General features: G+C 36.2%; 1 protein-coding gene across 1 annotated transcript; it reads left to right on the top strand.

Annotated features, from left to right (window-relative positions):
* The first annotated feature begins 522 nt into the window (after positions 1 to 522).
* LOC133330704 (eukaryotic translation initiation factor 3 subunit A-like) lies at positions 523 to 9,390 on the top strand. The gene is given in 5 exon segments (XM_061539109.1): positions 523 to 629; positions 848 to 1,941; positions 2,011 to 2,685; positions 2,687 to 3,145; positions 9,301 to 9,390. Coding segments are annotated over 5 exon segments (2,367 nt in total). The 5' UTR covers positions 523 to 580.
* Positions 9,391 to 14,058: the final 4,668 nt, after the last annotated feature.

The following is a 14,058-nucleotide window of genomic DNA, read 5'->3' as shown; positions in this document are numbered from 1 at the left end:
AAATCAGGACTAATTGTGAATAAGTAATTAAAAAATAAATGTTATTCAATAACAATATATGGTCTGTTCCCGTACTGCAAGAATCTACTACTTTTTACTACGATAACGAATTTTCCTTTATGTTATCGAAGAAAATAGTAAAATCTAGTAGATTTTTGCAGTACGAGAACACACCAATAGTATATACCGCTTATATATTGTAAGAATATGTGATTTTATTTAGTTTTTTTCAGTTTACTGTATATTAAAATACACATAAATGAATTATTTGTTATGTTTTATATAGTTTTTTATTAAATAAAAAGTAAAAAAAGTGTGCCACTTTTTGTGACACTTTTTCAGAAGTTATGTGCTACTTTTTTAAAAAAATGATACTTTTTGTGATACTTTTTGAAAATTTTCAGCGGTCACGCTGGTCGTCAAAAGAAATGACACTCGGCCATTTTGCATAAATTTCGACGGCACACAATTTGGCCGAAGATTTTTATAATTTTCCGCTATAAAACACAAAGAAATTGCGAAAAATTCTGTGTAAATATATAGTTCAAGTGTTTCTACGTCGAAATTATATGAATTAAGTATGGCTCGATACAATCAAAGACTGGAAAATGCTTTAAAAAGGGCGAATGGTAAGTCCAAGTGAATCGACGATTTTTTTTGCAACGAAAGAAAAAATCCATGCGGACACCAGACAACTGCACACACCCAGCCGTGAATATGTGTGTGGCTGATGGTGTGAAAGAGACGACAACAAAATATTGATTTCGATTTTTGAAAAGCTGGCAATCTTCCTCTAGTAATGAACCATTTAACCAAGTTTTTTATTAAATTTCTCCCTTTCATATAGAATTTATTGAAGTGGGCAAACCTGTGCGTGCCTTGGATACGCTGCAAAAAGTGTTTCGCAACAAACGCTGGAACGATGCCTTTTCGGAGACAGTTATTGAGCCACTCATGTACAAGTACTTGTACTTGTGCGTGGAGCTCAAGAAGTCTCACATTGCCAAGGAAGGTCTGTTCCAGTACCGTAATATGTTTAATATGTTCCAGTTTGTGAACGTCAATTCGCTGGAAAATGTTATTCGTGCCTACTTGCGTATGGCTGAGGAGCACACTGAAGCTGCTCAGGCCCAGTCTTCGGCTGCTGTTGCCGTCCTCGAATTGGATGACTTGGACAATATTGCAACTCCGGAAAGTATTCTCATGAGCGCTGTGTGCGGCGAGGATGCTCAGGATCGTTCGGACCGTACCATCCTGCTGCCATGGGTTAAATTTTTGTGGGAATCCTATTGTCAATGTTTGGAGTTATTATGTATTAATACCCTCTGCGAGGCTTTGTACCACGACATTGCTCGCATGGCATTCCAATTTTGCTTGAAATATAATCGCAAGAGTGAGTTCCGTCGTTTGTGCGACAAGTTGCGCAAACATTTGAAAGACATTTGCAAGAGCACCAATCAAACCACTGGTGTTTCCATTACCAAGTTGGAAACTCAACAATTGTGTCTTGAAACCAGATTGTATCAGTTGGACTGTGCCATCCAAATGGAATTGTGGCAGGAAGCTTATAAGACTATCGAGGATATTCATGGCCTTATGGCTTTGTCGAAGAAGGCTCCCGCCCCCAAGACAATGGCCAATTATTATCAAAAATTGGCTATGGTTTTCTCTAAGGCCGGCAATCAATTGTTCCATGCTGCTGCCTTATTGAAGCTCTTCCAATTGACTCGCGAGTTGAAGAAGAATTTGTCCAAGGAAGATATGCAGCGTATGGCTTCCCAAGTCTTAATTGCAACCTTGTCCATTCCATTGCCATCTGCTCATCCCGAATTTGATCGTTTTATTAAAGCAGATAAGAGTCCCTTGGAAAAGGCCCAAAAATTGGCTGTGTTGTTGCATCTCCAACAACCACCCACCAGGGCTTCTCTGCTTAAGGAAGTGGTATGTGGTTATTTCCGTTACTTTTGAAACTGAACTGAAATGTACTCATTGGCATTTTATTATTTGCAGGTTCGCCTAAGTGTGCCACAATTGGCATCTGAAGAATACCGCAATTTGTACAACTGGCTCGAGGTTGACTTCAACCCCCTTAATTTGTGTCAACGCGTTCAGACTGTGGTGGATGCCATTGAGGCAATTCCCGGTGAAAATCCCTTAGCACCCTATGTACGTCCCTTGAAGGATGTCACCATTATGCGTTTGATCCGTCAAATATCCCAAGTCTATGAAAGCATTGAATTCGATCGCCTCTTGAAATTGGCCCCATTCAGCAATATTTTCGATTTGGAGAAATTATTGGTGGAATCCGTTCGCCACAATGACATGCAAATCCGCATCGATCATCAAAAGCGTTGTATCTACTTTGGTACTGACCTGACTGAAAGCCAACGTGAGGATCAGGATCGTGACCATCAGGATGATGGTCCCACATTGCAGTCTATGCCTTCCGAGCAAATCCGTCCGCAATTGGTCAACATGTCCACCGTGTTGCATCGCGCCGTATCCATTGTCTATCCCAATCGCGAACGTGATCAACGGGCTAAGTTGCGCACCCAAATGGTGCAACACTACCACGAGATCAAGGATCGTGAACACCAACGCATTCTGCAGCGTCAAAAGATCATTGAAGACCGTAAGGAATTCATTGAGAAGCAGAATAACGCACGTGAAGAGGCCCGTCGGCACGGAAGAGGCCCGTCGGTTAGAGGAAGAAGCTCGCAAAGCCAAATTGGCCGAGCAGAAACGCCTCGAGCAAGAAAACGAAGAACGCGAGCGCAAGCGTCTTCAAAACCAAATTCAGGTTATCAAGGATAAGAGCTTGAAGGAGAAGTGCGAACAGATATCTAAAACTGCTCATGGCAAGAAATTGCTCAAGAAACTGGATGATGAGGCACTCAAGAAATTGGATGCTGAACAGATTGCACAACGCGAATATGAAGAACTGCAAAGAGAATGCAAGGAATTGCAGAACAAAATCAAATCTCAAGAAAAGAATATCGACTACTTCGAACGTTACAAGCGTATGAAGGAAATTCCGCTCTTCGAGAAATATTTGAGCGAAAAAATGGTTAAGGACAAAGAATTTTGGGAGGCCCAAGAGGCAACGCGCATAGAAAATGCTATTTTGGAGCGCAAGGATGCTGATGTGCGTGATGATAAATTCGAATTTGATTAGCGAAGGCACACACCAGTTTGTGTGGTTGTGTGCTATATTACAGTTTTGTTATGCTGTATAACAGATAGTTTTGGTTGCAAATTCGTTTTTAGGACACATATATACTATTAACATATATAAATATAATATTAAAAACAAAAAATATATACTAATCAATACTATTACTACTATTACTTCACAGGCAAAATAATTGGTTGTGGAATTGATAGCGTAAAAAACCCCCCATTAATATAATATTTACCCGCTTTGCAAGAATTATCAATCATTATCCAATATGACCATCATTGGAGCTTCACAAATCATGTTATATGTTTGTTGTATAAAATGTTATATGTTTGTTTTGTAAAATTTTATTTTAATTTTATACATGTATATAACTAATGTCACATAATGCCTTATGTTATTAATGCTTTGTATAATTTGCATGTATATTGTGTTGTTATTATTATGGTAATGGTTTTATGTTTTTTTTAATAAATACAGCAAATATAATGTAATAAAGCTTTATGTATTTATAAATTGCTTGTATATATTTTTGTAACTTTCATTGTTAATGTATCATGCATTGTTCATATATCACCTGTTAAAGTTTCTTATTATATAAAAATATAACTATGTGATTGCACTAAATCAATTTTACTTCTTTGTCTATATATTGTAAAAAAAAATTTGATTTCGGTTTGTATTCGAAAATAATTTGGACTTTTAAAATTCAGTAGGTATTTTTTACTATTGGCCCACTGTGTCAAATTTTGGAGGCAGGCGTGTCTATGGCTGATATCATTTGAAAGGCCATCGAGAGAGCTCTTATATCATGTTTCACTTTTATTCTTAAGTCAACCATAGCACCCAAAATTTGGCCATTTTAAAATACAAAGGGTATTTTTTCAAATTGGCCCACTGTGCCGAATTTTGGAGGCAGGGGTCCCTGAGGCTGATGCCATTTGAAAGGCCATCGAAAGAGCTCTTAGAACATGTTTCACTTTTATTCCCAAGGCAACCATAACTCCCAAAATTTGGACATTTTAAAATACAAAGGGTATTTTTTCAAATTGGCCCACTGTGCCGAATTTTGGAGGCAGGGGTCCATGAGGCTGATGCCATTTGAAAGGCCATCGAAAGAGCTCTTAGAACATGTTTCACTTTTATTCCCAAGGCAACCATAAATCCCAAAATTTGGTCATTTTAAAATACAAAGGGTATTTTTCCAAATTGGCCCACTGTGCCGAATTTTGGAGGCAGGGGTCCATGAGGCTGATGCCATTTGAAAGGCCATCGAAAGAGCTCTTAGAACATGTTTCACTTTTATTCCCAAGTCAACCATAACTCGCAAAATTTGGCCATTTTAAAATACAAAGGGTATTTTTTCAAATTGGCCCACTGTGCCGAATTTTGGAGGCAGGGGTCCATGAGGCTGATGCCATTTGAAAGGCCATCGAAAGAGCTCTTAGAACATGTTTCACTTTTATTCCCAAGGCAACCATAACTCCCAAAATTTGGTCATTTTAAAATACAAAGGGTATTTTTTCAAATTGGCCCACTGTGCCGAATTTTGGAGGCAGGGGTCCATGAGGCTGATGCCATTTGAAAGGCCATCGAAAGAGCTCTTAGAACATGTTTCACTTTTATTCCCAAGGCAACCATAAATCGCAAAATTTGGCCATTTTAAAATACAAAGGGTATTTTTTCAAATTGGCCCACTGTGCCGAATTTTGGAGGCAGGGGTCCATGAGGCTGATGCCATTTGAAAGGCCATCGAAAGAGCTCTTAGAACATGTTTCACTTTTATTCCCATTTTTTTAAATTCAAAGGGAAGTTTTTTAAAATTTTCCCACTGTGCCAAATTTTGGAGGCAGGTGTCTATATACTATATCTATTTTGGCCCTTGAAAAATATTTTTTAAAGAATCTTTACATATATCGGCCGTTGAAAAATATTCTTCATAAAACCCACGCCTAGATGGTCGTTGATAAATATTCTTCACAAAACCAACGCCTAGATGGTCGTTGATAAATATTCTTCACAAAACCGACGCCTAAATGGTCGCCTTATATTATCCTCGAAAAAATTATCCTCAAAAAATTATTCTTTAAAAAATCAACGCCTTATATTATCATCGAAAAATGATTATAAAAAATTATTCTTTAAAAAATACACGCCTTATATTATCCTCAAAAAATTATTCTTTAAAAAATCCACGCCTTATATTATCCTCGAAAAATTATTCTTTAAAAAATCCGCTCCTTATATTATCCTCGAAAAATTATTCTTTAAAAAATCCGCTCCTTATATTATCCTCGAAAAATTATTCTTTAAAAAATCCACGCCTTATATTATCCTCGAAAAATTATTCTTTAAAAAATCCACGCCTTATATTATCCTCGAAAAATTATTCTTTAAAAAATCCACGCCTTATATTATCCTCGAAAAATTATTCTTTAAAAAATCCACGACTTATATTATCTTCGAAAAATTATTCTTTACAAATCCACGCCTTATATGGTTGTTGAAAAATATTCTATAAAATATCCACCCCTTAGATGGTCTTTGAAAATATATTCTTTAAGAAATCCATGCCTTCGATTGTATTTGAAAAGATATTCTTTAAAATATCCACTCCTTTATTGGTCCTTGAAAATATATTCTTTAATAAATCCATGCCTTAGATTGTGTTTAAAAAGATTTTCTTTAAAATATCCACGCCTTTATTGGCCTTGAAAAGATATTCTTTAATAAATCCATGCCTTAGATTCTTGTCGAAAAATGTGCTTTAAAATATCCACGCCTTTATTGTTTCGTTGCTTCTGTGGCACATACCGCCGTCTTGATGAACATATGCGTTGTCCAGATCAATACAATCGAACTTCTACAATAAAAAAAGAATTATTTATCTGTTGTTCACATAATCCATATGTTCCAACCTGATTTCCGAAAAAATTAATTCAAATGTCCCCACCGGGCCAAAGCACGCAAAAAACAGTCACACATTGAGGATGGAGTGGCTTCTCAACTGTACCTCTTGCCTGTTCCGAGCACCAGCAAATATGATTATTGACACAGGCATAGCCAAGTTGGAAAATGATGTCAGCGGTCAATATTATTTCGTTGAAATTCCGGATCATTTTCATTCGCCGAATGAACAGAACAAACCTTTAGTTTCTTCAACAGTTTTTCAAAACAGCGACTCGTTCAATAGCTCGACTTTTTTCACAAATTCCGACGTAAAAAGTAATTAATTTTGTGGATTCTGTTTTTCTCCATTTTCAATTGTTTATCATTTTTATTGCTTTGGCGCAATTTATAATTGTCAAATGTCAATAACTAAAAGCTTCAAATAACATGTGTTTGTTATGTACAGTTCACACTTCAGTGTTGGTCTATGTAGGAAATATAAGGACTTTACATAAATGATTCCTTATTTAAATAGTAAAATGGAAAACATTTTCTATTCATATTTTCAATTCTATTTGCCTTCAAATGTTTTTAATAAGTAATCATTTATGCAAAGTCTTTAAATTTCCTACATAGACCAACACTGAAGTGTGAACTGTACATGAGAATATGTCATTACATGATTACTATCGATAGAATCGAAATCGATAACAAACACATGTTATTTGAAGCTTTTAGTTATTGACATTTGACAATTATAAATTGCGCCAAAGCAATAAAAATGATAAACAATTGAAAATGGAGAAAAACAGAATCCACAAAATTAATTACTTTTTACGTCGGAATTTGTGAAAAAAGTCGAGCTATTGAACGAGTCGCTGTTTTGAAAAACTGTTGAAGAAACTAAAGGTTTGTTCTGTCCATTCGGCGAATGAAAATGATCCGGAATTTCAACGAAATAATATTGACCGCTGACATCATTTTCCAACTTGGCTATGCCTGTGTCAATAATCATATTTGCTGGTGCTCGGAACAGGCAAGAGGTACAGTTGAGAAGCCACTCCATCCTCAATGTGTGACTGTTTTTTGCGTGCTTTGGCCCGGTGGGGACATTTGAATTAATTTTTTCGGAAATCAGGTTGGAACAGTTATGGATTATGTGAACAACAGATAAATAATTCTTTTTTTATTGTAGAAGTTCGATTGTATTGATCTGGACAACGCATATGTTCATCAAGACGGCGGTATGTGCCACAGAAGCAACGAAACAATAAAGGCGTGGATATTTTAAAGCACATTTTTCGACAAGAATCTAAGGCATGGATTTATTAAAGAATATCTTTTCAAGGGCCAACTGAGGCGTGGATTTATTAAAGAATAATTTTCAAGGGCCAACTAAGGCATGGATTTATTAAAGAATATATTTTCAAGGACCAATAAAGGAGTGGATATTTTAAAGAATATCTTTTCAAATACAATCTAAGGCATGGATTTCTTAAAGAATATATTTTCAAAGACCATCTAAGGGATGGATATTTTATAGAATATTTTTCAACAACCATATAAGGCGTGGATTTGTAAAGAATAATTTTTCGAAGATAATATAAGTCGTGGATTTTTTAAAGAATAATTTTTCGAGGATAATATAAGGCGTGTATTTTTTAAAAAATAAGTTTTCGAGGATAACATAAGGCGTGTATTTTTTAAAGAATAATTTTTCGAGGATAATATAAGGCGTGTATTTTTTAAAGAATAATTTTTGAGGATAATTTTTCGAGGATAATATAAGGCGTGTATTTTTTAAAGAATAATTTTTTGAGGATAATATAAGGCGTGTATTTTTTAAAGAATAATTTTTTAGGATCATTTTTCGATGATAATATAAGGCGTTGATTTTTTAAAGAATAATTTTTTGAGGATCATTTTTTCGAGGATAATATAAGGCGACCATTTAGGCGTTGGTTTTGTGAAGAATATTTATCAACGACCATCTAGGCGTGGGTTTTATGAAGAATATTTTTCAACGGCCGATATATGTAAAGATTCTTTAAGAAATATTGTTCAAGGGCCAATATAGATATAGTATATAGACACCTGCCTCCAAAATTTGGCACAGTGGGAAAATTTAAAAAAAATACCCTTTGAATTTTAAAATGGCCACATTTTGCGAGTTATGGTTGCTTGGGAATAAAAGTGAAACATGTTCTAAGAGCTCTTTCGATGGCCTTTCAAATGGCATCAGCCTCATGGACCCCTGCCTCCAAAATTCGGCACAGTGGGCCAATTTGGAAAAATACCCTTTGTATTTTAAAATGACCAAATTTTGGGATTTATGGTTGCCTTGGGAATAAAAGTGAAACATGTTCTAAGAGCTCTTTCGATGGCCTTTCAAATGGCATCAGCCTCATGGACCCCTGCCTCCAAAATTCGGCACAGTGGGCCAATTTGAAAAAATACCCTTTGTATTTTAAAATGGCCAAATTTTGGGAGTTATGGTTGCCTTGGAAATAAAAGTGAAACATGTTCTAAGAGCTCTTTCGATGGCCTTTCAAATGGCATCAGCCTCAGGGACCCCTGCCTCCAAAATTCGGCACAGTGGGCCAATTTTTTTTTTTTTTTTTTTTTTTTTTTTTTCATTTCATTTATTTCATACAATGTAATATAAAAAAGCCAGCATGGCCAATAACTTATATTAACTTATATATAAAAAAAAAATAAAAACCCAAACAAAGAATAAACTAAATAAATTAAAAATACATAACAGCAAAAAACAAAATTCTACATAATGAAATTTAATGCAAACCGCTAACACAACAGATTCCAAACAAGAACCCCAATCCACTGCACTCTACTTAACTGTTGCTAAGAAAAGTGGAGGGGAAAGGAAGCTTAAGGAACCATACATATAAATATACTATATATTCCTCTCGAGCCCAAGAGCAATATCAGAACCACAGACATTAAATTCCATATGTATAAATCTATAACATAAATGCTAACGAACTTAAATAAAAATGGCTCCCCAGCCAAAAATTAAAAAAAAAAGACAAAGTACCATTATGCAACCTGTAATCAGCGATTTCTTCAAAGCCAGCTTCATCAAATACGAGACAAATGCCCAAACAATTCCCTCCTATACGCAAAAGTGGAAGAGGTAAACTTACGAAGGCTCAAAGGGAGCCGATTCCACGGTCTTACGACTCTAACTACAAATGATCTTTCACAAATTGCAGACGAAAACCTCGGATACAACAACTGAGGGTTCCGAGAGGATCTACACATCACAAACCTACTACACAGTGGTAAATCAACATTTCTCATAATTCTATAATAACACAAAAGGATACGATATTCAACATAAGTATAAAAGGATAGGCCAAGAAATTTAACAACAAATTGGGAAACATGATGACTACGACCCAAACCATATACATAACGAACAATGGAGTTAACAACCTTTTGGAGCCGATGCAAATGACCAGAATTAGAGCCCGAAATAACCTCCAAACAATAGTTAACCTGAGACATCAACAACGACATAGCTACCTTCACCCTAACACCAAGAGGCAAATATGCTTGGACACTATAAAGCCTCCTAAGCTGGAATCGCACACGGGACAACAGAAGATCAATGTGGGTCGAAAAACTAAGTTTGGCATCAATAATTACACCCAGGCACTTCATTTCACCAACAATATTAATAGTAAAGGAACTAACGCAAATATTAGGCATAGAACCGTCATAACAACAATTGAACAAAACAGCTTCAGTCTTATCCCAGTTTATATCAAGACCATTGGAAGAGATCCACATAGAGAGAGATTGCAACGTTGTGTTAGCAAGATTCTCCAACCTGGCGAGATCAGCACTCCTAAAGAATACATGTATGTCATCCGCATACAAGAAGAGACTACAATCACTAGCAGTAACAGAATCCATGATGTCATTAATGAACATAATAAAAAGTAATGGGCCCAGTACAGAACCCTGCGGGACTCCACACCGGATTAGACCAACATCAGATTGGACACCCTTGTGCACAACAAACTGGGATCTACACTCCAGATACGACGAAATTAGTCTACAGGCCGAAACGGAAAATCCAAATTTGACTCTAAGCTTGCGAATAAGCAGCGCGTGGTCAATTGAATCAAAGGCCTTAGACAAATCAAGACCAACAAGAAGACCAACATCAGAACCATCAAAAACATCACGAATAACATCAGTAAGGGATAATAAGTGTACCGTAGTACCGCAGCCACGCTGAAAACCATACTGAGAACTACTCAGGCATTTGTGATCACCAAGAAACTCCAAAATAGCATCTTTAATAATATGCTCAACTATCTTAGACATGGCCGGCAATACACTTATTGGACGCAAGTTAGACTGACTGTATGAAGACCCTTTCTTCGGAACAGGCACCACACGAGCCACCTTCCAAGCTTGCGGGAAGGATGACGTCATAAAAATACAATTAACAAAATGCAAAAAGTGAACAGATATGTATGGAAAAACACTCTTAAAAAATTTAATAGGAATGCCATCAAAACCTACAGCTCCAGACTTAATTTTGCGGAGAGCACTTTCAACATCCTCCATAAACACGCAGTAAAACCTAAATGACTCCCGAACCAAGGCACCATCAATTCCTACACTCACACCAGGATTAGATTTGCCAACATTACAAAAGTAATCATTAACAGTATTAACATCAATAAAAGGAACATCATCACCACAATCCAGACAACCAAAGGACCTAAGAGACTTCCATAATTGACTACTGTTCATACGACCGAACAACTTTCCATAATATTTTCTTCTTTCATTACGCATAACAGCCTTGCAACGATTTCTGCAGATACAATATATACGTCTATTGTCATCAGTAGGCCTTCTGCGCCATTCAAAGTAAGCTAAATCCCGAATCGAACGAGCTGACTTCACAACATCAGAATTCAACCACTCATCATTTTTGGGGCTAATATGACGAGTAGCAAGAGGAACAAAAGACAGCAAACTCTGAAATAACGTCTCAAACAAGGCCAGTTGGCTGTTTACGTTACTGGTGAGATACAGAGGAGAAAAATCAAAATTAAACACAAAATCACAAATACCGATCCAATCCGCATTACAAAAATCAAGATACTCGATTACCTTCTCTTCAGCAACTACAGGCAAATCAATCATCCCAAAGATAAGCGCATGGCGAGATATGCTAGGGCATTGCCCCTGCGAGGAAAAGCCCAGCCGCATGGGATCACTGATCAAACAATAGTCAATCAGCGAGGTAGAACTATGAGCAAGATCAAAGTGCGTAGGCTTGGAATTGTGGACAATAGAAAGCCCAAGAGACCTACATATGCCCCGCATCAACGTAGATTTCGAAGAATTAAATAAGTTACAATTAAAATCACCACAGACAAACACATTTGCATATGAATCAAAAATACCCTCATGAATGCTACGAAAGGAATCTACATCTCCATGCGGCAGGTATACAACGGCAACAAGCAACGTATATGCACCGAAACACAGCTCGACGCACAAAGACTCGCATACACCATAATGATCCGATTTAAAAACCACCTTATATGACAATCTGTCACATACATACAACATAACACCGCCACCTACACGTCCAATGCGGTCACTACGAAGAGCCTTATAGCCAGGAACTCTCAATGACCTCGATGAGACAGCTGAGTTAAGCCAAGACTCAGTCACACCAAAAAAATCAATTCCACTGCCAACAAGTAGACACTTTATCTCATCCAATTTGTTATTGAATCTAGACGGACGAATGCTTTGACAGTTCAAATGGGCATACGTAAGCTTACCATCACCACAATGAATGTTCTGCGTAAAGAATTGAGCATCGCTAATTACAGGCCCTAGATTCACATCAGGGCACATAAAAATTAAATAAGAGACTGGGGAGCATAATTATTAAAGTTCGATTAAACATTGAATGCATATCAAAATAATAATAAAAGAATAACAAATTAAACAATAAAGAATATACAATTCAAAAAAATAAAATAATTGTTTTAAGAAAAATAATATTAAAATTAAGAAAAATGAGATCAACAATTATAAATATACATCACATGGCTATGTAACAGGAAACTGCACCGCCCCACAATCATTATCCAATACATTCCGCCTCTGCGAATCTCGGGATCGATTGGCAAAATTAATAAGTTCCTGCTGCTCGAACCTAGTTTTCGTTCCATCAGGAAGAAGAACTTCAACCAAGGGCTGATCACCGTTAAGCAGCTTAAATTTCCTAATATGCTTCCTTTTAAGCAAATCTCTACAGGCATAGATAAGTTTGGAGGTCGACTTAATTAAGTGATCATTTATAAACACTCGAGACTCCACAATGCAATTCTCAATTACTTCCTTCAGAAGAATACGAACCTTTTTAGAGTAATTACGCATCAGTGAATCTCTATCCTGCACAGAGTTAAATTTCACCAACACCGCTCTACGGTCAGATATGTAACAACAGTGCTGCAAATCTCTAGGCACCAGTTGCATCCCACAAACCTTAGCAATATTTACAGTTAGCGCTCTAAGGTCTTTTATATTGTCCGGCAATCCTCTAATAATGACATTCGATCGATTCAGTCTGCGCTGGAGCATAGCATTATATAATTCCAATTCATGGACTCTGTCTATTAACTTCTTTTCCACACTAATAGAAGTGTTTTTCATTTCACTGACAGTTAACTTAAGATCACAAACGGACTGCTTCAGCTCAGTGATATTGCTCTTCACCTCAGAGAATTCAGCACTGTACAATTCAAAAAGAGCATCTGTTTGGGATTTAAACTCCTGCATACACTGTGCCATGTAAGCATCCATCTTTAGTTTCATGGTAGATAACATATCATTCTGCAAACTACGTAAGGCATCCGCATTAACAAGTGCAGCACCATTATCAACAGAAGCACTAGAAACAGGCATCACACCAGCAACCGAACTAACACTAGCGCCATGATCAACAACACCAGCCACACCATCACCACCAGAAGCACGGATACATGTAATGCACGTATATCTAAGAGCCTTATTAACTCGAGCCTCACTTTCAGATACACCCACACAATCCAAGTGGAAGTAATTTGCACAGCCGGTGCATCCAATTTTGTATTTAGATTTTGCAATATGTTCATTGCAGACATTGCAAATACACTGCGACGGCATCTTCAGCAAAATAAACGCCAAAAAAACTGCAGCAACACGGAAAACCCAGCCAGAAAACACTCCAAGGATCACCAAGAATATATTGCTACTAAAATATAGCCAGGAACAACCGAATAAAACTCAAATTTCAAAACTTAAATTATTTTTCTTAAGAGCGCCAGAATTTATAGACTATCCATGTAGGGATCACAAACTCGAAAAAAAGAAAAAAAATTTGAAAAAATACCCTTTGTATTTTAAAATGGCCAAATTTTGGATGCTATGGTTGACTTAAGAATAAAAGTGAAACATGATATAAGAGCTCTCTCGATGGCCTTTCAAATGATATCAGCCATAGACACGCCTGCCTCCAAAATTTGACACAGTGGGCCAATAGTAAAAAATACCTACTGAATTTTAAAAGTCCAAATTATTTTCGAATACAAACCGAAATCAAATTTTTTTCTACAATATATAGACAAAGAAGTAAAATTGATTTAGTGCAATCACATAGTTATATTTTTATTTAATAAGAAACTTTAACAGGTGATATATGAACAAAGCATGATACATTAACAATGAAAGTTACAAAAATATATACAAGCAATTTATAAATACATAAACTTTATTACATTATATTTGCTGTATTTATTAAAAAACATAAAACCATTACCATAATAATAACAACACAATATACATGCAAATTATACAAAGCATTAATAACATAAGGCATTATGTGACATTAGTTATATACATGTATAAAATTAAAATATAATTTTACAAAACAAACATATAACATT

The sequence above is a fragment of the Musca vetustissima genome, unplaced genomic scaffold (assembly GCF_032173495.1).
Source record: "Musca vetustissima isolate MV318-11 ecotype Yass unplaced genomic scaffold, APGP_CSIRO_Mvet_v1 utg7881, whole genome shotgun sequence".
In the NCBI taxonomy this organism is placed as follows: Eukaryota; Metazoa; Arthropoda; class Insecta; order Diptera; family Muscidae; genus Musca; species Musca vetustissima.
The sequence above is the reverse complement of the archived record's forward strand: the minus strand, read 5'-3'. Positions and strand labels throughout refer to the sequence as shown.